General features: G+C 39.4%; 1 protein-coding gene across 3 annotated transcripts in view; it reads right to left on the bottom strand.

Annotated features, from left to right (window-relative positions):
* Positions 1-26,765, bottom strand: part of LOC140212458 (triple functional domain protein) — a 341,882-nt gene that overhangs the window by 193,399 nt on the left and 121,718 nt on the right. For all 3 annotated transcript variants that reach the window (XM_072283275.1, XM_072283276.1, XM_072283277.1), the window contains exons 5-7: positions 21,799-22,311; positions 10,118-10,240; positions 2,837-3,028 (exon numbers count right to left, since the gene is read on the bottom strand). In XM_072283275.1, coding sequence (XP_072139376.1) covers positions 2,837-3,028; positions 10,118-10,240; positions 21,799-22,311 — 828 coding nt within the window. The remainder of the gene's footprint in view (positions 1-2,836; positions 3,029-10,117; positions 10,241-21,798; positions 22,312-26,765) is intronic.

Genomic DNA, 26,765 nt, shown 5'->3' with positions numbered 1-26,765 from the left:
GTAAAAATGTTGTTGCACATGTTAGTTTTGGTTGCTCTTGTAATGACCTTTACTATGTTGCCCCTAATTCTTGACACCTTCACTGATAACAAAAAACAGTTCCCTCTCCCTCTCTGGATGCTCACATCATCAGCTTCATTTAAGCAAAGTCTTCCGCATCCTCTCTAAAGACTTCATCTATCATTGAGTACAGCGGCCAAAACTGGACACAATACTCTAATTGTGGCTGAACTCGTGTTTGATAAAGGTTTGTCATTATTTCCTTGCTCTTGTACTCTGATAAAAAAAAATCCCACATGCTTAACTAGTACCTCAGCTTGCCTTGTCTGTATCAAAATGCCTCAGTTCATCTGGGTTAATTTCAGTTCTGAAATGGACCTGGACGTCTAGTTGATCATCCTCATTCTCCAGAATTTAATCTTAATCTGGGCAACAACGCACCTCATCAAAAAAGGCCTTTCTTTGTCCGTAGTGAATCCCTATCTCTATCGCTCTCTGATGTTTCTCCTCCTCCCTCCCCCCCATGAACAGCTCAGACATCCATAGGGCAAGGTTTTTCCTCTGACGACAGAACCCAGGGTCCCTCTTGTTGCTGACTGTCCCAATGCCGACCTCCAATGACCTAATTTGGAATTGTGTACAAATTTAGAAATTTTATTTTTAATTTCAGGGGCTAAAGTGTTCATGTCAATTGTAAGCAGCAGTGATTTTCAGGGAACATAATTACTTAATTTTTCTCATTGCAAAGAGCTACCCCTTAATCTCGGCTTTTTGTCTGAAGTATACCTAGATCTAGATTCCAATGCACACTACACCAACAGCAGAACAAAAGTACTTTCAAACTGACAATGGACAAATTTAAAACTGATTATATAAAATAATTTTTATACCAAAAGAGAGTAAATTGGAAGGAGCTTCCAGGTTAGCTAGCAGAAAATGATAGAAGTATTTCATAAATAAGTCAACCAAATAGCACATCCAAAATGTGATCGGGCCAGTCTTCCAATGTTTAATGCCATTTGGCACATTTGTACAGTATTAATGTAATTTTTTGCTGCACTGCCAAATTAAGCTCACAGGGATGATTGTGTTTAATTTAGTTAGCTCATTGTGATTCACTTAATTATTAACGCAAGTAGCATGGATTTTAGCAATAGCAACAAATTAGCAAACTGGACTTCCGAGTCAAATAAAGTAAATCCTTATAATTAGCAGCAGCAACAATGATGGGGTACTAATGTAAAATCCTTTCAGTGCAGAATAAAACACTAGAGGAAGAGGGCTGTTTCTTTACTGATATCATGACATTAATTTACAGATTACCATGATGTTGCTCACAATATGTCAAGTCATTCAATTTTTCGAAGGACAGAAAAACAATGTTTTATATTTAGCAATATTAAGCTCACACAATAGGTCAATTCTAGTAATTAACAGTTAATTATTTCTGATACTCCTAGAGTACTGAGTGTCTGCTGTACTGTTAGTGGTACCATCTTTCAAATAAGACATTAAACCAAAGATTTGTTTGACCTCCGAAAGATTCCGTGATTCCATTTCACAGAAAAGCAGAGGAGTTATTATCTCTAGCAACCTGACCTGTATTTGTTTCTCAAACAGTACGACTGAAAGAAAAATAAAATCTTCAAGGTCAAAAAGGAAAGCAATAGGAAATAACAAAAAACACAAGAAGCAGTTATTTTATGATTAATTTATAAAACCTGTATGCTTCAGATATACAGTTAGGCATTTTATGAATAAAATTAAAACAACGACCAAAATTTTACAGAAACTGAGTTGATTTCTCCTAGAGTATCTTCAAAAAACAATATTTTTGATGTTTACTGGTTAAACCATGTACGATCCTTTTGAAGGAAGTTATTCTCTACTATAGCCACTGAAGTGGACTGCTGAAGACTGGAAAATATTTCAGACAATTATAAGAAATGAACCATTTGCAAGGAGTCACACTAGCCTGGTGTCTATCAACTTCAGTAATACACCAAAACAATCCCAATGTGCTAGTTGTAGCAAATATGCTACAAAGAAAATATTCATAGAAAAAAGCATAAAAATAAAATATCAGTATTACTTGTGAGTGACTTTCTACATCAACAGCTACTGGTGTAACACCCTGGGAAAGGTTTCACTGCTAACATAATGGTTTTTCTGTAGCAGCAGTGTTTGGGTTATGGCTACTTTGGAACGTGCGCTGTCTAACGAAGGGAGAGTTTTTTTCTTGTTGTGTGCCTGAGACTAAGGTGACCTGGGTTTTTGTTCAGCGAGAGATGAAGAGAGAAGCCATGAAAAAGGACAGGTCGTAGACACCAGGACTGAGTGGGGCCGGGAGTTGACGAAGCCCGGGGGGAAATCGATGGAAGACCAACGGAAGGGAAACCATGAGCTCCAACGTGCACATTGGGCTGTTTCATTAAAATGGGCCCTTTTCTTTTTGGTTTTCTTTACTAAACCTTTAGTCAAATTAAAAATTAAAAAGCTAAATCATTTAATTGCATATGGTGTACTGTCTGTCATTTCATGGTACTGATTGGTAACGGGGGAACAGATCACACAGCATCCACACAACAAGAGTTTTTGCACCTCAGATTCCACAAATAGGCGGGGCCAGAGACTGTCTTCCCTAGACTAACGTCGCCAGCCAAACCTGAGGTTTACACTGGAACTTTGAAACAGAAACAGTAATTGCTGTGGATACCTATCAGATCAGGAAGAGAAACGGAGCCAACATTCCAGGTTCAGAAGGGTCTCCACCCTGAAACATTGATTGTTTCTCTTCCCACAGATGCAACCTGACCCCGGTTGAACATTTACTCACCTGCTCAGCTTTCTGATGGAAAACAGCAGACATGTCAAGCAAGGTACTTCGCTCATCTAGTGCTGCTGCAAATGCCTTCCACTCCAGATCCAGCTGACTGGCAATCTGCTTGATTTGCTGGGATGCATAATGGTTAGATTCCAATAAACGATTGGCCACTGACATGATGCGGTTGATATTTACATATACGTTCTGTAGAAAAGCAAAAAGAACAAACAACTTGTCAGACAACACTGTGATTTACTCAACATTCACTAAAAGCCCAATCTAACAACAATGGCTTAGCCAGCTCCATTGGTAAAAATGTACTAAGCTGCTTTTGATGATAAAAATTGAAACATTCTGTATCCTTGCTTCCCTCATTCTATCCCCCTTATCGCCCACCATTGCTGTTGAAAACTAACTAATTTTCTTCTCTTTCCAAGTTCTGAAACTGAATTGTTAACTGTTTCTCTCTCCACACATGCTGCCTGACCTGCCAAGTGCTTCCAGCATTTTCTGTTGTTACTAAGTCACAGGTCTGAGTGGTGCAGTCTGAGAAGTCTGGGTGACTCAGTGAAATACATTTTATGGAGAATACACACTGGGCTAAGATTTCCCCATGTGTGACAGTGATGAAAACAATGAATATTTCACCCATTAACTGGCTACTTCCTGAATGGGTTGAGCATCTTGCTTCAACCTCATTGAAGTATATCATCTTACCTGTGACCTCTGCCTCGTAGACGAGAAAATGATTTAGAACTGCCGAGAGTTGAGCAACTTGGCACCAAATACCCATCTTCCTACTTGCCTTTGTGGCTACGGCATCCATAAGGCAGCTCCGGTTAATGTTCTGGTTAATAATGACCCCTAGGTATTGATGTTGGGAGATGACAATGCCACCAAATAACTAGGTTCCATGATTTCTTTTGGAATGGCCTTTGCTTGCCTTTTGTGCAGCACAGTTGTGACTTACCACCTATCATCCCATGTGTGAATGTGGTTGAGCTATACTGTCTGCATGCATAGATTGCTCTTAGGAGATGCTAATAGAATTGAACTTAAATTCCCTACCTCCAACTTTACCACGGCGAGAAGAACATTGATGAAACAGCTAAAGACTTCTAACCAATAATACCCAGGTATTGAGATGATCTCCAATAACCACAATGTCTTTCCTTTGTGCTAGGTAACTCCAGCCTGTGGAGAGTTTCTTCCTTGATTTCAATTTCATCAAGGCAATTTGAACGCCACTTTATTAGATGTTGCACTGGAGTTAAGAGCAGTCACCTTCAGCTTCCATCCAGAAACTAAGCATTTTTGTCCACATTTAGACAAGACTTGTATTCAATTCCTGGTACTGAGGAACAGAGTGCTCTTGGCAAACCTCAATACTGAGAATCACTGAAGCAAGTAAACATCAGTTGATGAAACAAGTACCTTCCATCACTTTGCTGGTAGGTGATAGTGTGCTTATAGGGTGCTAATCAGTTTGATCAGATTTATCTATCCTGATACTTGGACAAATTTCCCCATTGTCCAGCAGATGCCAGTGTTGTATCTGCACTGGAACTGCTTGAGTATATACAAAGCGAGATCAGGAGCACACATTTTCAACACCATACAAAAACCAAAAAATATATGAAAACTCAGGAATTAACTTAACAGATAAAGCAACACTTGCGAAAAGAGAAAAAGAGTTAAGACTGATGGTCAATAATCTTTCAACAGAACTAAGAAAGGTTAGACACTGGCAAATTTTATGCTACACTGAAGAGGCAAAGCGAGGCTAACGAGAAAAAATGTCTGTGATATGGTGCAGACAAAAATATGCTGCCCACTGTTAGAGGTGAAAGCATGTTTAGCCATCCAAAGGTGGGCAAAATGGCAGAAAAACAGATGAGATAGAAAATAAACACTACAGGGACTAACTACTACAGAACACAGAACTGGGTGTTGTCAGTTTACATGTGGAAGCTCATGTATTTGCAAGTTGTTTACATTTAAGGGGAATATGCAAATGAGATAGATAGATAGATAGGTCCTTGGAGAACTACATAGATAATGAAGTTGCAGGCAGGTGGAAGACTGATCAATTTGTGAAAAAGGCTACAGAAATGTAAAAGATGGGAAGTTGCAGCTTGGCATCATCACAATTAATACCAACATAAATACATTTTCAATGCTACTCAGAAGTCAGCCAGCTGATTCACTAATATTTTCTCCTGTAATTGTAAGGAAATGACAAGGCTAGTACCTGACACCACAATAACTTGCTTTATTTCAGTTTTAAAAAAAACAGAACTCTTGTTGCCTAACATTTTATAAACCCAAAAGACAATAGAATAGATGATTAAAAGCTCATCTAAAACTGTGGATCCTCAGAAGGGTCACTGGAACAGGAGAGTTGGAAAAGTAGTTTTGGTTGGGGTCATGTAATTAAGTTTATGAATAACTTGGTTCAGCTAAAGAAACTGGGTTAAGTAGAGATCAAAATTAATCACAATCTCCCAAAATTACTAATATATTGAATGGCACATTCCTCTGGTCCAAGATACACAACCTGGCAATATATTCAGTTTCTTTTCCCTCATATCCTGCTCCGCGTTTCCAGCAATTTTTGTTTTCCCAGCAGTGTGTTATTTCCTCCACTTGTCTTCCCATCACACTACTTCCCCTTTCGTTCCATTCAGTAGGTAATAATTTCTGGCCTGTAGCTTCACAGAGACCAAAAGCCCTGAGGCTCATGTACTAACCTATTCGACTAATCTCAAATATTCAATTCCATTAGCAGTCGACATTCAAGACTGATGAAGGATCTCGGCCCGAAGCATCAACTGCTTACTCTTTTCCAAGGATTAGACCATTCAGCCCCTTCAAAGCAGCTTGTCCATGCAACAAGAACATGATTGATTTTTCTGCTATTTTCCTGCAATATTCCCATACCCTTCAGACGGGCGGAGTGAAGTTAAGATAGCGCTAAACGGCGACTCCTTTGCTTGCATCTTTGGAAACAGCTCTATTTCTATCTTTGACTTTTCTTCCTTTTCAAGGTTCTTTTTAAGACCCTGACCTGGAGTTACACTCTGACTTTGGTTCTTTGCGGGAATGGGACCTGCTCTCAGGGTCTCATGACTGGCCACTTTTTGATATCCCAAGGTCGTGGCCTGGAAGACGACCATGCCTTCAGGGTGCCAGATTTTTGTGGCTCTGGAGACAGGCTGATTCTAGCTGGTGTCCGACTGAGGCATCGTGGGAGAACATGGAACATTGGGAGCAGCAGGACAGCTGCCATGGGTTGTGTGTCCAGAGAGCTGAGCCTTTCTGGGGCCGACTCTCTGGGCGCAGAACTCAGAAAAGGCATTGCAACAGACTTTTAATATCATAAATCAGCGAGTTGTTTGTTATGTCTCCCCTCTCGCAGTGAAATGGAGACAACTTTTTTCCCCTTATTAGGGAAAGAGAGAGTGAGCCTGTGGTATGCTGAATTACCGGGTGAACGAGTAGTCTTTGGGGTACTGCAAATCTATGTCTTTATTGATGCTTTGCTGCATGCTTGAGTGCTCGGCAGAAGGCGCTGATGCATTTTTGCTGGTGGGGGGTTTGTTGCCTTGCTGCTGCTTGTGCGTGGGAGGGGGAGGCTTTGGAGTTCTAACGTTTAACTGTCATTCATTCTTTGGGGCACTCCTCTGTTTTCAATGCTGTTTGTGAAGAAAAAGAATTTCAGGATGTATATTGTATACATTTCTCTGACAATTAATGTACATATTGCTCTGCGACGACACCAGTACCAAGCTGTATGGGTCCTAATGCCCTTCCCTTGGACAACATCGGTGGCATGGAGAGGGGAGACTTGCAGCATGGGCAACTGCCAGTCTTCCATACAACCTTGCCCAGGCCTGCACCCTGGAAAACTTCCAAGGCGCAAATCCATGGTTTCATGAGACTAACGGATGCCTATAAATGTACCTATTGAACCTAGATTCCTGAAATATTCAGAAAGCTTTCAATCTCAATTTTGAACAAATTCAATATAATTCCCTAGGCTAAAGATTTTCACAGAATCAGAAATTACTTGTTATTTCAGCCCCAAATGCTCATTTCCTATTTTGAGAGTGTCAGTCTTTTGACTAGATTCCTCAGCCAAAGGGAATGTCCTTCCCATTATCTACCTCAGTGACGCATCTAAGAATTTTGTAGGTTTCAATGAGGTCATCTCTCTTTCTCTAAACTCTGCAGAAAAGAGGCCTAATCTGTTCAAAAGATAGTTCCACTTTCACAAGAAACATTTTGGTAATTTTCTATTGTATTTTCTCCATAACAGAAATATTCCTTTCTCTGTCAAAAGCCCAAGATTGGATACAGAACTCCAGGTGTGATTTCATCAAGACTGTACTTTGGGGCACTACAGTAGAGTAGTGGTTAGCGCGAAGCTATTACAGCTTGGGGCACTGGAGTTCAAGGTTCAATTTTGGCTTCATCTGTAAGAAAGGATGTATATCCTTCCCGTGTGTGTGTGTTTCTTCTGGGTGTTCCAGTTTCCTCCAACAGTCCTGTTGTAGATTAGCTGGTCATTGTAAACTGTCCTGTGATTAGGCTAGGCTTAAATTAGTGGGTTGCTGGGTGGCACAGGTCGTTGGGCCAGTAGGACCTGTTCCACAATGTATCTCTAAATAAATAAATAGAATATAGAACATAGGTATCTACAGCACATTAGAGTCCCTTTGGCCCACAACTTAGTGCTGACCATGCAACCTACTCTAGAAACTACCTATAATTTCCCTTGCGCATAGCCCTCTATTTTTCTGTGCTCTTGTACCAATAAACAGCAGGAACACACCTTTACTACATATTCAAATCCACTGGCAGTAAGGAGCCACATAACATTTGTTTCCTCGTGTTAATTTTCAGTGACTAGTACATAAAAACAGCAAGGTTACATTGTACGCTACATCTATCCACACTGTAGTCGATCAATGCCTGAAATCGATGCCTGGAGTGCTCTGTGGTCAAGATCAGCAATCCCAGATGTCGGGTCAGTTGAAGCCCCAAAGTAAAATCAATGACTGGCGAGGCCTGGGATCAAGGTGCAAGGTCAAATCTGTGATTAGAAAGTACTGGAGTCAGTACCCAGAGTTTGGTGAAGTCCAGAAGGCAAAGCCAAAGGTAGAAGTCCAGAGCTCAGTTGAGTCAGGAATGAGAAACCCTGAAAGGTTGAAGACTGAAGTTGGTGATTCTAGAGATAAAGGCCCAAAGATTGAGTCTTTAAGTCTGAAGCAAGGACTGGAGGTTGAAGTCACAAGTCTGTAATTCTGTGAGTCCATGGCCCAGGATCTGAGGCCCAGATGTGGCATTTCCCTGGAGTGGAGTTCTGACCGTGTTTGAGGGAGAAGAGAGTCGGAAGAGTTTTGTTTTGTTGTCGTCTTGTTTTGCTCTGTTGTTGCTGTTGCTTGTTTTATTTTTGCTGAACATTGTGGAGGCTACGTTGGTACTGGAATGTATGGCGACACTTGCAGCCCCAGCACATCCTTAGGTGTGTTGGTTGTTAACACAAATGATGCATTTCACAGTGTTTCGATGTGCATGTGATAAATAAATGAATCTGAATAAATCTGAATCTGAATCATCAATAATATACTTGCCCAGTTTGATTGGCTTGCTTATATATCTTTGATGCATCCTCATCACTCTTCACATTCTCTCTTAATATTATATCCTTTGGAAACTTGCAAACATTATATTCCTTCAGCCAAATTGTTGATATAAAATGTAAACAGTTGAGTGCCAAAGAAAGATCCCTGCCATAACCCATTACTAATAGCCTGCCAATCTGAGAGGGATCCATTTATTTTGTCTTCGGCAACAATGAGACAGCTTTAACAGATGAGCTCAAGAAAAGCAGCTTCCAAAAATTTAATAGATTCCAGAATGCCTATCTCCACTATTTATAAATTCTGAACCTGGCCCAGTCTGTTAAAGATCTCTAGTGTCCAGCAACAAGACTAATTAGCCAATTAGTTTAAATATTTATCATACACAGCAAAGCAGGAAGTAAAAAGCACAGATTATAATTTAGAACACAGTAATAATGAAATATTATGAAGAAACACATTCCAAAGTAATTCTACTCTTCAAAATATTATTTTAAAATTACATCAAAATCTTGACAACTGACTCTATAACTTTAATATTGTATTTTGCAATGGCAAAGACAACATACATTAAACAGAATAGTTTAGTACACATTCAAGAGCCAAAACATTTCCATTTCAATAATAATCATTGCAAGAATAGTGTGACTAAAATTGTGGTTCCAGTGAAATCATTAGTTGTACACAAAGTGTTTCAACAAAGCCTACAATCCCAAGCCCCTCAAAGCAGCACAGAACCACCACAGCAACATCCATGTTGCGTTTGTATCTATCATGGGGATGGCATTAAGTGGCAATGGCTTTGCCATCATTACAACTGCAACTTCCAGCCCATTAATTAATCAAATAGTATATAGTTTGAGGATCATAAAAGAATCTAAAGATCGAGGTCAAAATAAATAATAGGACCCCTTCACCAATATCCAGAGGGAATTAATTCCTCAACAGAACAGTATTGCAAGCTACAGAAATGTCCTGTAAAGTTCGCAGAGTTAAATCTTAACACTGGCATATCATCTACTGCCAAAGAAAAAAATGACAATGAGAGGCTCAGGAATGGAAAGAAAGAAAGAAAGAAATTTGAAGGAGCATGAGAGTAAATGTTTGAGTGAAAACAAAACAGAGAAGGTGGAGAGCTAAGAGAACAAAAGGTGAAAAGAATGGAACAAGAGAATCAGAAAGAGACTGGGAATTGGTGTTTAGTGAAAGAGGAAAAACTGGTGCTAGTAGAGGATACAGAGATTCAAGAGGGGTAGAAGAAACCAGATCACGTCAAATGGCATCAAATGGAGAAGGAATGGGAGTCAGGAAGAAAGGAATGCGTTAAAGAAGATGTGAAAGATAAGGGCAAATCTCAAAGGGTTATAGCTACTTAATCACCCAAATATGTTAACATTTGAAACCATTACGTATTTGAGCATTAAAGGAATCACGGATGTGTCAGAAAATGCATTAGGAAGAGGATCAACCATTACTTTATTTAAGGCTGACATAGGGTCATTGGATTGTATGGCTTGCAACTGCTTATTTAATTATGATCTAAATTTTGAGAGAACCCAAGTAATAACAAGTCACATTTTATTCAAAGGTAAACCCAACAGTTTTTTAATGAATAATTATCTCACTGCCCCCATATTGATGCACCTACCATGCAGTTCATTGCAAAATGATTGTGCTGTGTCTGAAGTTCCACTGCATGTTGATGAGTAGCTCCAATCTCCGTGTAGCTATTCAAAAAGAGGCCTTTGTTGTGAGAGATCCAATCAAACATCTGCAATAAAAATTGATTTACTAAACACACTGAACCTCAATCAGCTTCATCAAAGAAATTATTAACACAGCATGTGTTATGCAATTGTATTGCACATCAGTAGCTTGAAAGGGGTACAGTGTGCAAGACACAACATTTGAACTTAAAACTTCACCTCTTGTCAGCTTTATTCTGTCCTCTAAGAAAGATTGGTTTGAATAGCAACATGCATTTCATAATAAACATTCATCATTGAGCTGACTGCCATACTTCTCTGGTGAAAAATAGCAGAATCATTTGAAAATTTAAAGAGACATCTCCATCTAACAATCCATTTTCCCAGAAGAGTATAGCTGTTTATTAAATACAATAAATAAAATCAGAGGTACAATAATTTAATTAAATTTATGTCAAAAGTATGTATACCTGATGCCTGCATAACATTAACTGCATAAACAAGTCACAATAAAGAAAATCACTACTGCAAATTCCTGTAAGAGCACCTGCTGCTATGCTTAACACTGTAATAAAACAGCAGAATGGCAATCTTTTAGACACATGCAATGAGGCATTCTGGGAAATCAAATAGCAATAGGGCATATATAGTAAGGTTGCTAAAGAACGTTGATAAACAGAGGGACCATCGTTCCCTGAAAGTGGCAACATGGGTTGATAGGGTGGCACAGGTGGCTTGCCTCCATAGCTTGAAGCAGAGTTGGGATGTTATGCTGCAATTTTACAAAACACTGCTTTGACCACATGGTGTATTGCTTGCAGTTCTGGTTTCCACCCTACAGGAAGCTAATGAGTAATGAGATAAAAGTATAAATATAACAAGAGACATAGCTAGGGATAGTCTGATCTTTTTCCCCACTGTAGAGTTATCAAAAACAAGAGGGCACAGGTACAAGATGAGTGGAAGTAGTTTTAGACAGGACCTGAAGGGCATTATTTTTTAAAACATAGAAAATGATTGATATCTTGAATGCATGGCCAGAGGTGGTGGTAGAATCAGAGAAGATCAGAGGTACCTAGTCAGACGAATAGGAAGTAGGAACAGAACAATAAAGTCCTAATACAAGCAAATGAATTAGTGTAGATGGACAAAAATGGTTGGCATGGACATGGTGGGCAGAATGGCCTATTCCCGTGCGTAACGACCCTCACAGAAACATAGAATGATAGACACAGAGATGGGTCCTCTGTGCCCACCTCACCTATGCTGTGATGTCTATTTACACTAATCCTTTATGACCCACAGTAGGGTCATATCATTCAACGCCTTTCTAAGATCTGTCTAAATTATATGATTTCATGATGTGAAACTGCATCAGCCTTGCTCAGATTGTAGCACCCCTGTTTAGAAAGATTGTGGATTTCAGAAAATAAAATTTGATGGTTTAATATAGTGCTGCTGTCTATTGATTACAATGCAAATTGTTACTTGATCAGGTGAACACTAAAATTTCATTAACATTAGCAGCAAGCAAGACTTATGACACCAGAAAATTATTACTGGATATTTTTCCTTTAATCACTCTATGATTGTAGACCAAGTAGTAATGAACAGGAGTCACTAAACTAATTATTACAACTCTGTAAAAACATTTAAATAATATATTAGAATAAACTGGAGCAGTATGAGAGCTCTCCTAACAATAAGCTTGAATGTTTCATTAATAAACGGAGTGCTGGTTGGGAAGCAGATTATTATGACATTAGGTCAATTATTAAAGAAGACAGCAGGGTTTTCCTGGAGATGCTTAAGAAAGACTGAGAGGAATTTATTGTCATTTTCTAAAATGCTTGCCTCGAAGTTTGTTTTTGGGCTATTAAAATTGGGGTTGTAATGATGTAGAGAGACAGAGAGAGAGAGACAGAGGGGTAGAGGGGTAGGGGAGAGGAGGAGAGAGGAGGAGGAGAGAGGAGGAGGGGAGGGGAGGGGAGGGGGAGGAGGAGGAGGAGGAGGAGGAGGAGGAGGAGGAGGAGGAGGAGGAGGAGGAGGAGGAGGAGGAGGAGGAGGAGGAGGAGGAGGAGGAGGAGGAGGAGGAGGAGGAGGAGGAGGAGGAGGAGGAGGAGGAGGAGGAGGAGGAGGAGGAGGAGGAGGAGGAGGAGGAGGAGGAGGAGGAGGAGGAGGAGGAGGAGGAGGAGGAGGAGGAGGAGGAGGAGGAGGAGGAGGAGGAGGAGGAGGAGGAGGAGGAGGAGGAGGAGGAGGAGGAGGAGGAGGAGGAGGAGGAGGAGGAGGAGGAGGAGGAGGAGGAGGAGGAGGAGGAGGAGGAGGAGGAGGAGGAGGAGGAGGAGGAGGAGGAAGAGGAGGAGGAAGAGGAGGAGGAGGAGGAGGAGGAGGAGGGAGATTTTTTTTTTTGGGCCAGTAAGAAATGGGAGGTCCATTTTATCTCACCCCAGATGAGATGAAATACATAGTTCAGACACATTTTGAATTCATTAGTGGTTTATCCAAGTCAAATCAATTCTGTAATGGTGTATTTGAATTAAGAATAGGGGCAGAGTGAAGTTTCACATTTCTGTTCAACTAGCATTAGCTTATAGAAGATGACAAAGGGGACATCCAAATTCAGTGAATAACCAATTCTTCAAAAACAAAAATGTGTACCCATCCCAAATTTGGTACTTCAGGATTATCTTGATATGTATTCCAGGCCACAATTGAAGAGGACTATAGTTACCTGTAAGAGTGCGTGTTTCAAAAGTTCTTAGATGAACGTATTATCACTGCTTTCGGGTACTATTTATGTCTCCAGGCCAAGGAAATCCACTTTTACAGGAAATTGCATATTAATTGAATTTTTGAAACCAAGGCCTGAAAAGGACCAATGATGCTAACATCTCCTGATTGGGAACTCCCAAGGAATCTTTAATACCTTTATTATACTAGTGTATCCCTCAGGTCAATTACTGCCCAATGGGGAATAGCAATGAACAATTAAGAGCTTTGAACCTTGTGTAAATTTTTACATGCCTTACTCTGAATATTGTGGGAAATATGATACAGTCATTAAGGTTGTTTTTATTAATCAGAAACAAATTTAGCAGATATGAAGTAATGACTTGGCAACAAGCATTGTGCTTAATGATCATATGCTAAGTAAGTGTGAATGGATCATTGTACTTTTAAAATGCATTTTAGATATTTGATGGTGCTGCAAATCCATTCCTAGCCATCAAATTCTACTAATCAACCAACAATATTAGGAATAACAATAATAAAAGTCAGAACCTTATTTAAAATGGTAAATTTAAATAACAGATTTGTATATTTATGGTTATGAGGCAATCGAAAAGAATTTGTATTGTACTATACCTTTTAAAATTTCAGTCACCCTAAATGGCTCAGGAGTAAAATGGATCAAAACATATTAACAATTCACTGCATAAAGTGCCATGTGGATTTTTATGCCACCTGAGAAATCAGATCAGGTATGTCTCTTGTCTGCAATTGAAGTCATCTAGCACTTGGTACTACACTGCATTAAATTTGGCTCAAAACTCTTGAGTTAGACTTGAACAGAAAATTTCCTGTGGCAGTAGAGTTATCAAAGCAAATATCTAATAATGCTTAAAGACTTTATGTACAAGCTGTATGGTGTTATCTACTTAAAAAGACAGATGATGATAGGTAAAAACTGATGCACATTATTTTCTAAAGTTATCATCACTGCAGAATAGCCACTAACATAAGTAACCTTTCTTTCTCCCAAAGGTTGTGATATCTATGCAACTCTAGGGCTAAAGATAACTCCAAAAAAACTTGGGAGTGAGGGGAGAAATAGCATTATGCTTAACCCAATGGAAAGAGTGTGGACAGGGAAAAGAGTGTGAGGTTGCAAGATAACGGTTTGCAGAGTTGGTTTACAATTTAATAATAAAATGCCAAGAATAATCCCCTCTGGAAATTTACCTCTACCAAGTGCAATTTTGTGTAAAGTCAAACACATTAGAGAGTTGAAAGCATGGCTCAAAGAGCTGTCTGAAAGAAATGGGTTCTCCATAGGATACTAAAACCAATCAAAGGAACTGAATGTTCTTCCACAGGGTGAAGATACACTAAAACTGGGGCAGTGCCAGTTTCCTGATGAATCAGCAGCTAATTTGTAAACATAACTGTACATACAGATCAATTCAATGGTTCATATGAATCAGAAAGTTCACGTGCAGGTGTACTGCAGGCAATCTGAAAGGTAATAGTGTATTAGGCATTCTTCTATGAAGTACAAAGAATAAAGTACCAAGTCCTGCTGCAGTTGTACAGGGCCTTGGTCCATATCTATGGCATAAACACTCTCATAAACACATTCTAGGAATAAGCATTTATCCCACAAGGCAGTGAGCAAGATTAGCCTATTCCTATTGGATTTAAGAGTAAGAGCTTAGTTTAATGAAAATAAAAGATTCAGGAAAGAGACCGACAAAACAGAAACTGAAAGACTTCTCTTAACCAAACAGGGTGAAGGTGGGGATATAGTCTGAGATGGATGCAGAGCCTACAAAGGCCAAGGAATTGACAGTGGGCTTCAGGAAGGGGAAGCTGGGAAAATACATACCAGTCCTCACTGCAGGGTCAGCAGTGGAAAGGATAAGCAGCTTCAAGTTCCTGGGCATCAACATCTCAAAGGATCTATTCTGGGCCTAACATATCGATACAATCACAAAGGAGGCTCGACAGTGGCTGTACTTCATCAGGAGTCACCAAAGACACCAGCAAATTTCCACAGATTTACAGTGAAGAGCATTCTCACTGGTTGTATCACCATCTGGTATAAAGGCAGCATTGCAAGAGGCTGCAAAGGGTTGTGAACCCAGCCAGCTCCATCACGGCCACAGCATTCCACAACATCAAGGACATCTTCAACAGGCAGTGCCTCTAGAAGGCATCATCCATAAACCATCCCTCAGCATCTGATACATGCCCTCCTGTCATTACTACTATCAAGGAGAAGGTTCAGAGGCCTGAATGCCAACACTTAATGATTTAAGAACAGCTTCTTCTACTCTACCATCAGAATCCTGAATAGTCTATGAACACTTCATTGCTTTTCCACTTTCACAATATTTACTTATTGTAACTTAATAGTAGTTTTTAATGTCTTGCAACATACTGCTATCACAGAACAATAAATTTCATAATATACCTGATTTTTATCTATAGATATATTAAGATGCTCAGCAAAAATATGGAAGATCCCATATCATATGGGGAAAAAGTAATCTACTTTGGTAAAAAAAAAGAAAAATAGAGCAGTTATTTAGGAGGTGAGAGATTACAGAATTTCTAAGTGCAGAAGGCTCTTGTACACTCAACACAAAATTGAAAGTAAAACGGAATGCTAGACTTCATTAAAAAGGGAACGGAGTACATGAAGGGAGATTCTGATGAAACTTTACAGGGTACCGTTGAGACCAGGTCTGGATATTGCATACAGTTTTAGTCTTCAAATCTGAGCAGAGACACACTTACACAGTTCAAAGGTGTAAAAATTGATTGGTGGGATGACTGGGGTGTCTTAAATGGAGGTTACAGACATACACAATGGTATTTAGAACAATAAAGAAAGAATTTTATTGAACAATAAATTCTGATTGGACTTTACAAAACAGAAGTGGTGAGAATGCTTCTGTTTGTGGGCATAACTAGAACTAGGAAGCATGGTTTCAGAATAAGGAGCTGGAAACAAGGCCATTAATTTTTGAAAATCTCTACCCAGAGAGCTAGAAACTAAAACAGCAAACATGTTCAAAGCTTAGATAGGCAGATTTTGGATTTGTAGGTGAATGAATTATCAAGGGGAAAAACCAATAAAGTTGCCTCAGGCCAAGATCAAGATCTTATTGTAGGGCGATGCAAGATCAAGGAATAATATGCTCTATTTCTTTTCCCTTTTCTTACAATCCGTGTCCACAGGTTTTAAGGATCATCTATTCAGGAATGAGATGACAAGAAATTTCTCTTCTCTGTGGTTTGTAAATCTTAAGAATTCTCTAATACAGAAGGCTACTTAACTGCATGTATTTATTCAAGATCAATGAGCTTATGGAGCTTCATAAGATTAAGAGAAATTGGGAAACTGGACTTTAGGCATTAGAGCACTCATGATTTCACTAATGTAGCAAATAGGCTTAAGGAATGGATGGTCATAATGGCTTTGCTACTACTCATATCCTATAAAGAGATACAATTTTTTCTATATCATCTGTATTGAAAAAAAGAAAATACCCTACTTTTTAAAATAAACTTCATATGCTTTTCAATAGGTAATACCTAAAAGAAAAACCTCTATTCACTTTTAATCTTAATCTGAATTTTGAAAGCAAATTTCAGCAGTCAGTCTGAAACATTTTCCATCAGTAGTTGTCTCGGCAAAAGAGACATAAATTTATTATCAAAGCCAGGTCATCGGTACTGAATTCAGGAAATGCTCTTCATTTAAAATGTGACAGACATTTGGAGCTTTCTCCCACACAACCAAGAGGGGTCTGTCTCAGTTAAACCAGAGAAGGATAGAATTTTGCCAAGCAAGACCATCAATCTGAAATCAAGGTAGTGAACAGAATAAGGATACATGATATCAATGGATGGGACAAAAGATCCAATTCAGTCATATCTACACCGAGTCCTGAATCCTGAAGGGAAGGAATTTGTTTATACCATTGATCATTATTTTCTTTAACAATGCAATCTCTTCTAATTTTCAGAAATGAAGGGAAGAAAAAAGTAATAGCTTGTTTTATGGTCAGACCATGCACAGCTAATAATTTAGAGTCACTGAGCAATACAGCATGGATACAGGCCCTTCAGCCCAACAAGTCTATTCTAACCACATTGTCCACCTTGTTAATGCCAACTTTGTGCATTCAGCCCATTTCTACCCAGGACCCTTCTTCAGACACTTATCAAAAGCACTTCTTAAATGATACCTGCCTCAACCACTTCTCTGGCAGCTCGTTCCATATACTCACTAGCTTCTTTGTGGAAAAAGATCCTCCTCATGTCACTTCTAAGTCTTTCCCCTTTCACCCTAAATCTCTGTCCCATAACTTTGTTCCCCCTTATCCTGGGAAAAAGACTGTTAACATCGACCTTATGTATATCTTTTATAATTTTCAACATTTCTACAAGGTCACCACTTGTTTTCCTACACAGTGAGAAATACATTCCTAACCTGGCCAACCATTCCCTATAACTCTGGTCCTCTAAGTCCTGGAAACATCCTTGTAAACATTTCCAGTTTAAACACATCTTTGATCACCCTACAACAAGGTGAACTAACTATATATGGTACTCCAAGTGTGGCCTCACCAATGACTGATTCAGCTAGAACAGAATGCCTCAATTTCAATATACAATTCCCTGACTGATGATGGCCAGCATGCTAAAACCCCTTTCTCACCACCCTGTCTACCTGTGACACTACTTTCTATGAGGTAAGCACTGGTACTCCTCAGTCCTTCTGTTCCATTACACTCCCTAGTGCCCTACCAACCACGGTAAAAGTCCTACTCTATTTATTCTTGTATGACTTTCCATAATGCACTACCTCACATTTAATTGTATTGAATTCCATTGCCACTTCTTGGCCTATTTCCCTAAATGATCAAGATCTCCCTGTAATATATGACAACTTTCTTCACTACTAACAACACCTACTAATTTTGTGTCATCTACAAACATAATTTACAGTAATTTGTAAATAAATATGTTTTTCATAAAAATTACAACAAGCAACTTCAGAGCAATGTTCCTTTTATCCTACAGGTATTTTATAATTCCTTTTTCAGGACATACCCTTCTGTTCAACTACAGAGGAAATCTTCTATGATGTGCGGGGTCTGATTTGAAAGACAATAAGATGCCTAATCAGCTTCTCCTCTTTGCAATAATTTCTATGGATATTCATTGCTTTCTTTACAATTCCCCACCAATATATTTGCTATTGCTTAAGAAGCTTCCCTTTCATAAAAAAACACATACAGCATCAAATTACAAATTCAAAAAAACCAGCTTAGAGTTGTAGAGAATATGTTGATCATCAGAGAGTTTCAGTTATCTTCATCAATCCCTTGAAGACCACTGAGATTAACTATCGCCTCTTCTGGACTTGTCTGCATCAAAGCTGCAAACCTTTATAAGCAATGGAAAACTGCCACCACACTGTGCCTCAAAGTATAAGCATTAAGGTAACAATTTCTAGCCTGCAGTTCACTCCTGACCTGCTGCTTTAAGATACTGTGTTTTGACTATAATTGTGCTTTAGCTTAGATTCACAGCATCTGCAGAGAAATTAAAAAAAATATTTGTATCTATCTGCACAAAATAGGTCTCAGAAAATGTCCCCAAATTAAAGGGGAGTGAAATGCCTGGAACAAATGAAGTAGAAAGAAAGTTAGAGACTGAAAGCCATTAAATCCTGAGGACACAAGTAAATTCAAGGTTTCAAAGAGCTAGCTATGAAATAGTTGAGGCAATGACTATTATCTTCTAAAATTTCAGGTATTCTAGAATGTTCTTCATAGGTTGCAAGCTATAAATTAACAACATTATCAATGAAAGTGAGAATATACTACCAAAGAAATGGAGGCTTTTAAATAATAACAGGATTGAAAAGCTTTTAGGTGGATCTATGAAAAAGAAACATTTGATAAATCTTTTAGAATCTTTTGAGGTTGTAAATAGCAACATGAAGTGAACCACATGATGTGGTGTGCTTGGATTTTCAGAAAGAATTCTGTAAGTGCAACACAAGCAATTCATAAACAAAATTAGAACACATGACTGTGCGTAATATATTGGTGTAGACTGAGGATAGGTTAACTGACAGAAAACATGTTTTTTATGAGTTGCGAGACTGTGATTTCTGGGATTGGTGCTAGGGTTTCAGCTACACACAATGTGTATCAATGATCTGGACAACAGGGCTTGGGAGGGTTATATATCCAAACATATAATGCTGCTAGCAATCAACAGATCAGGCAGCAACTGTACAGAAATAAACAGTAAAACATAAAATTAGAACAGACCCTTGATCAAAATTCATCAACCACTGTCCCACCTTCCAAAGTTGCTGCCTGACCTGCTGGGTTTTGTCAGTATTTTGTATTTACTATCCAGATTAGTGATAATACAAAGTTGTTGGTTAGTGTGAGTTGTGAGCAGGGAATACAAGCATGGTCAGTGAATGGACAAGATGGAAAATAATGTGGTAAGTGGGAGCTTAAGCACTTTGGTAAAAAAAGTAATAAGGGACTTGCATGCTTTTGTACGCATATCATTGAAAGGTAACAGGCAAGTATAGCACACAATTAGGAAGGTATCTTGGTGAGACCCAACGCAGACTGGGAGATCGTTTCGCTGAACACCTATGCTCTGTCCGCCAGACAAAGCAGGATCTCCCAGTGGCCACATACATCCCATTCCCATTCTGATATGTCTATCCATGGCCTCCTCTACTGTAAAGATGAAACCATAGTCAGGTTGGAGGAACAACACCTTACATTCCGTCTGGGTAGCCTCCAACCTGATGGCATGAACATTGACTTCTCTAACTTCCGCTAATGCCCCACCTCCCCCTCGTACCCCATCCGTTATTTACTCATATACACACATTCTTTTTCTATCTCTCTCTCCTTTTCTCCCTCTGTCCCCATCACTATACCCCTTGCCCATCCTCTGGGCTTTCTCCCCTCCCCATTTTCTTTCTCCCTAGGCCTCCTGTCCCATGATCCTCTCATATCCCTTTTGCTAATCAACTGTCCAGTTCTTGGCTCTATCCCTCCCCCTCCTGTCTTCTCCTATCATTTTGGATCTCCCCACCCCCCGCCCAAATCTCTTACTAGCTCTTCTTTCAGTTAGTCCTGACGAAGGGTCTGGGCCCAAAACGTCGACTGTACCTCTTCCTGCCTGGCCTGCTGCGTTTCACCAGCAACTTTTATGTGTGTTGCTTGTAGGTAAATAATATGTTGACCTTTATATTGAAGACTTGAGTATTAGAGTAAAGGTATCTCGTTGCTTTAATAATTTTTAATATAAAGGTAAAGCACAGTTACAGGCCCTTCCAGCCCAATGAGTCCACGCCACCCAATTATATCTATGTGACCAATTAACCTACTAACCCATACGTCTTTGGAATAGAGCACTGTTGAGTTACACCTGGAACACTGTCTACTGGTTCGTTCTCCCTGCCTAAGGAAGGACATATTTGCAATAAATGGAATGCAACAAAGGTTCATTGATTTTCAATTTTAAAATGAATTACATAATGTTTGTGCTCAGAGATGACATTCAGCAGACTAGGAATACACTCACCAGAGCAGGGTCCATGGCATAAAAATGGCTGGGAACCCCTGATTTAGAGTTCTGAAGACAGAGGTGACCTCAATGAAACACACAAAAACTCTTAGCTGGGAAAATTTGAGTACTAGCAGAAATTCAGCTGTAATCGTATTGTATGGTAGATCACACTTGATGGAGCCTCAGCCTACTCCTACCACATTATTGTACTGCTTTTAAGTGTTAAGTTTAAAAACATACTTAAGCATTTTATCTATTTTATATGTTTCTGAAACTCAGAATTAGGGTAGGAAACAGATGAAGGACAATGGACATGTACTCAATGTTCTAGGTTATCTCCCCTGAGATCTATCCTGGGGCCTTAGCTTTTCAGACATTTATAAGTGATGCAGATGTGAGCATCTCCAAGTTCATTGCTGACACCAAATAGAGAGCGTTTTAAAATCAAAAAGGGACACTGACAGACTGAAGTCTCCAGCATCTGAAGATAATCGAGAAGTGTGAGTTTATTCTATTTGCACCCAACAAAATTTAGGGACCCATGTGCACAAATCTCCAAAGGCTAACAGATACAAGAGAAAATTCGTAAGACAATGGAATGATAGCCTTTAACTCAATGAGTTCGGGAAACAAAAAGGGTGCTCCAATTTAAGATCCTTCTGTTTATTTGAAAGCTTTGGGTTAGTCCAATATAGCTTATTTCTGAACACTGCATTTTAGTTGTTCAGGGATGACAACAGGAAATATAGCTTCAAACAAAATGAGAAAGAAATATGGGAAATTTGAACCCCCTTCCACACCACCACACACACACAAACAGACACCAAATTTTAGGGTGAAAATTTCAAAACCAAGATTTGTACATATTTGTGAGTAAGAATATATGACACTTGTGCAATCAAGGCAGGTAGTTAAGTTAAAATATAAATTGGACATTCTGCATTTTCTAACTGCATAGCAGGGCAGGCTCATTGTGAATGGACTATTCTTTCCTCCCATCTTCCCAATACACAATGATTCCTGCCACCACTAACAGCACAGAAACTTCTTGGAGAACCTCACCTGTGAACCAAAAGCTTTAAAGCTAGAAAAAGCTTAAACTGTGTTTTTCTCAGTTACCACAGAATAGATGGACCAAATGGCTAACTTCTGTGCCATGAATTTCAATGATTCTAAGCACAATAAATTTGAGTTATTTTCACGAATAACGTCACTCCAAGACCAACCAGGGTTGTTAATGCAACCAAAATGTTTTTTTTTTGAAATCAGTCCTCACCTTTTCTGCATCTTGTTCAAACAGCCTCAGCTGAAAGCATTGATCAAGTTTCAGCTTACGTATATGCCACATCTGATGCAGATGCTGTCGGGTTGAGTGCAGTCTGTCCAACATACTGGACACTTTTGGTACAAGGCCCTGAAAGTCTGCATTCCCTGATATTGAGTTTTTATGGGGAAAACTTTCACTGCTTTGAATCCTTTGTAGCAACTTTTGTCCTTCTAGATCCAGTTCTTCAATTGGAGCTTTAATGACTTTCTTCTTCAGTAGTGAATGTTCATCAATCATCTTTCTTGCTCCTTCCAAATCCTGAGGGAAGTCCTTTTTGGCTAGCATTTCCTGCAGCTCTTCCAGTCTGGATAGCATGTGTGAAGCATTGCTTATGAAGTCCTCAAAGGCCACACGTATTTCAATCCATTCCTCATGGTTGTAGTCCAGACAACCATCAAACTCAGGAGTGAGCTGCGATGGGTCAACAACTTTGGTAAGACCTTCTATGGACACCATGTTGGTCTAAAAACACAACAAACAAAAATGTTACCCAGTTAGTTAACAAGTTATGGTCAAAGATTATACTTTTGTGGAACTTATAACACAGCACGTAAACTACTTTCACTTATGCTGGCAGAAATCATTGAATATTTTTAACAGCTGTGATTTCTCCCCAGCGAAAGATAGCAATGGATTACTTTTAGAAGACATGGCCCACTTGAATAGCAAATCTTTGACAACCTATAAGATGTATAGTGTAAAAGCCTGACTTGAATATCTCCCCCATATCCTGAGGGAAGTATCTAGTCTCCATCTTGCAAAACAAGAACATACTACTGAGACATTGGTGGTGCAAACAATACTACATGAAGATTTTTAGAGTAATCCCAAAAGTAGCTCTGCAGGATAAAAATGCTTCCAGTAAAATGCTGGCACGTGTGAAAGCAGCAACCTCTTGGGGGCCAACCAAAGATGCTTTTTTTTTTGTTGTAAAATTTGTTTTTTATGATCCAAAGGTAATTCTGCTCAGAATATCGGAGCAGCTCGCCAGGATTTCAGGAACAGTTTGGGTTGGTGAAGTATAACAGTGGGAGATTGTCTTGGACACTTCACTTGCCATCGCAAGACTTTGTTGGACAGAGATAATGTAAGCTGCCGCAGGCCCATTACCCTTGTCTGGTGTTGGGACAGACGACATGGGAGCTGTGTAGCCTTGGCTGTAGTGAGACCTCAAGCTTCCCTGCTGCTGCAGACCAGGTACAGAGTGGCGCTCGCACTCGGCTGGGGTCTGGCCTCTCCCATCAGTGCTGTCCTCTAGTGTTCAAAAGGTGGAATGACAAGCTGGATTGCATGCATCTGCACACTGTACCATCAACCGCTGGACACTGTCACCTCAGGGCCTTGGACTATATATGTATTTTTTCCTTAAGTGAATACGTTTCTTTGCTCGCCATTTTGAATTATGTTACTTGCTACTTTGCACCCTGGCCCCAGAGGAACGCCGTCTCATTCAGCTGTATCTATGTTTAGTTGAATGATAATTAAACTTGATTTGATTTGATAATAATTGTTCCATTACAAAATTCAACAACAGATATTTCATTGAACATCTGTCTGTGGAGCTTATTAGTGAAACAATTAAATGTCAAGCTTTCTGATCTCATAAGGTTTCCTGGTCTTTTCTTTAGAGAGTAAAGTCACTATTGCAGCCATTTTAATAACTTAAAAGTAGTTTTATTTTAAATCTTAACCTTCAATTATTTCTATACAACGCATAATCTGATTAAATGGAAGTATCCAACAAAAAAAACGATGCACAAAGATTTTAAAAATATGATGAAAGCCAGCTTTCATACACTGCCCACGTCCCAGGAAATGATTCTTTTTTGCCAATGGTTTAAAATACTGACTCCACAACTGTTCACCAACCTGCTCACCTTTTAGAGCAATACTTGGAGGGGGGAGGCGGGGGAAGCAAATGCATCACCATTGAAATTAAGTACAGATTTCATTTGCTTACATTGTTCCTTGGTTCCTTAAGGTTGTTATTGTCGGTGATGGCAATTTTGGACAATCTCCCACTACCTATTAAATGCTTTCAATTGTGTGAACCTCAAACAGCCTGTTATCCAAGTCCAGCTCCTGCCCTCCATGTGAGGCTTTGCTTCTAAGCCTAGCAGAACCACTTCTACTGACAGAGAACCGGGCAAAGGTGGGTTACCAGTGCCTTAAAGCCATTCACTGCAGGCAGATGGGGCTTGTCAGCCAAGGTCATTTAGAAGGATAACTAATCTCAGCCTCTGCCACCCGGCAGCTACACCGACTCTCGGGGAAGGCTTCAAAAGTAAACCCCGAGGGAAAAATCCAGAGCGGGAGTCCCTACGGCGGTCCGATCTTGAGTTCAAAAGCTGACTGGCAAATTCTGCGACACTGCTGGTACCAAACTGGATAGGTTTCTGCTGCTCCTTTGGGTTCATCAGATGTATGGAGAAGGGGAGCTTGCTACATGAGCAACTGCTAGCTCCCCATATCATATTGCCAAGTCCTGCCTACCTGGACAGCTAGGATGTAACATCCATGGTCAATCCTGACTGACGGATGCTTCATTCACACACAATGCTCCTCAAGTTCTCTGCCATATTTGAAAAGGTGGATTATAGTACTTCTTTTAACTGTTTTATCCCCACTCTTCAGTTCCATAAATCCAGCCTTGCACAATTCTCTGCTGTCCAACCAATTGTACCCAATTGCAGCAGCTTCTCTTACAGTTTCACAATTTCTATCTCAAAACCTGAACCTCAAAACCTCCCTGAATAACAACTTTTTTTTTCTACAATATTATCTGGAAGCAACTGTTCAGTTTCCATATACGTACTGACAATTATCATGCACTTCATTTCCACAATCTGAGTCTCTACCACCACTGTCCTTGCAGATTGTCTGTTCAATATCAATCTATAAATGAACAACGTAGCTTCTATGAGGAAAAAACACTTATTTTTACAGGTACTTAGATAGAAGCAGACTGTCCAAACCCCGTCCAAAGTTTTATTATCCTTTGAAACCTATTCAGACATTTTTCATTCCCATACTATCAACTGAATTACTGATGCCTTTAAATTGGGCTTCTGTCAAATCACAACCGACTAACATCAATTCTCATTTTTCTAGGACTCCAGAAGCCCTACTCAACATATTCTAAATTGCTCAAAATGCAACCATTTGGAATTTCTCACATTTTTTCCATATGATCATTACCCTTGTCGTTCTGACCAGTAACAACTGCTCTTCTTCATCATAAACACAACAAATTCTGCAGACGCTGGAAATCTAGTAATCACACACAAAATGTAGGAGGAACTTAGCAGGTCAGGCAACATGTCTGGAAAGTAATACATTAGGTGTGGCTATTTTGGGATGAGATACTTCATCAGGACAAGGAGGGGGAAAATGCCAGAATCAAAATTTCTTTCTTCTTAGCTCAAAATGTTGACCCCATTTTCTTTCCACAGATGCTGCCTGAACTGCTGAGTCCTTTATCATAAACTCCACAGTCTAACATGCATTTTTTCACCAAGGACTATTTCCTTACTTATTTTTACTTTTTTTTCCTTCTATATTACGTATCATAATGTACTGCTGCCGCTAAGTTAACAAATTTCACGACACCTGCCAGTGATAATAAAACTAATTCTGATTCTGAAGTAATCATATATTTTTATACATTCTCTCTTCACTCATCCTCTTGCTGATAGCGTTAGAGAAGATGCAAAAACCCGTCAGTTTTATCTGGTTAAAAGCACCTAAAATTCTTTTTTAAGACCAGTCTTTAACTAATCCTGTTGTTTTAGCATTCAAGTCTCTCCTACAAGACCTGAATTTCTATCCCTTTCACATCATTGCTATACAAGTGTGCACTGTATAAGTAAAGCATCACTGCCATCGCACAGCTGATCAAAAACTTTTTCACGTGACTGGACACCCATTACACATGCTGTGAACTATAACTGGTTTTGTATTGCCTCCCAACTCTTAACAAAAATATTCACCAAGCCATTCTCTCATGCTTAGTCAATTTGGAACCCTTCTTTTTCACAAATCAAAGTGCAGAACAATGACCAGCATGACCTCATTCTGAAAGAAACTGCTTGTTTTAAAAGTCTCAACAAAACCAATAACGGTTCGGAAGACGTGATGAAAAACAGGCCTTCTTTGTCATTCTATAAAAACTACAAGCAGCTTACTTGCATGCAGTTGCTAACTGTAGGAAATCTATTCTTTACAATTGATGCCTGAGGGTCACGTAAAAGCAGTTAAAGGCTGCCTAAAACTATTTGTAGTGTATTGAACTGAACATCATTTTATCACAGAATACAATGGAGAAGCAAGTATGCCCATTGATCCTTAAATTCTCTTGGATGAAAACTTCATATAGAAGCAAAAGTAAAAAATTGTAACTCATCAGATTTAACTGACAAGTTATTGGTCTGCTATAGCAGCACTGTCCTGCCAGCTTCAGGAACCATCTTAAACTGTCTGTAAGTAAAGTTTGTAACTGGCTTATACAATTGAAAAGATAAAGATTAAAGATATGCTTTATTTGTCACATATACATCATATATACAGTGAAATGCATCGTTTATGTCAAATTAAATCAGTGAGGATTGCGCTAGGCAGTCTGCAAGTGTTGACATACTTCCAGCAGCAACACAGCATACCCACAACATACAGTCGGCCTTCCTTATCCGTGAAGGATTGGTTCCGAGACCCCCCGCGGATACCAAAAAACGCAGATGCTCAAGTCCCTTATTTAACCTGTTTCAGTGCCGGTGAACTTTAGGACTCAGGGCAGCACAGCACCCGCTGCCCGCAGTGTTTCTGTTCCGTTGACTTATAGTACCTAATACAATGTAAATGCTATGTAAATAGTTGTTATACTGTATTGTTTAGGGAATAATGACAAGGAAAATAAGTCT

The sequence above is a fragment of the Mobula birostris genome, chromosome 19 (genome assembly GCF_030028105.1).
Source record: "Mobula birostris isolate sMobBir1 chromosome 19, sMobBir1.hap1, whole genome shotgun sequence".
NCBI lineage: Eukaryota > Metazoa > Chordata > Chondrichthyes > Myliobatiformes > Myliobatidae > Mobula > Mobula birostris.
Note: the sequence above shows the minus strand (reverse complement) of the source record. Positions and strands in the feature narration are given on the sequence as shown.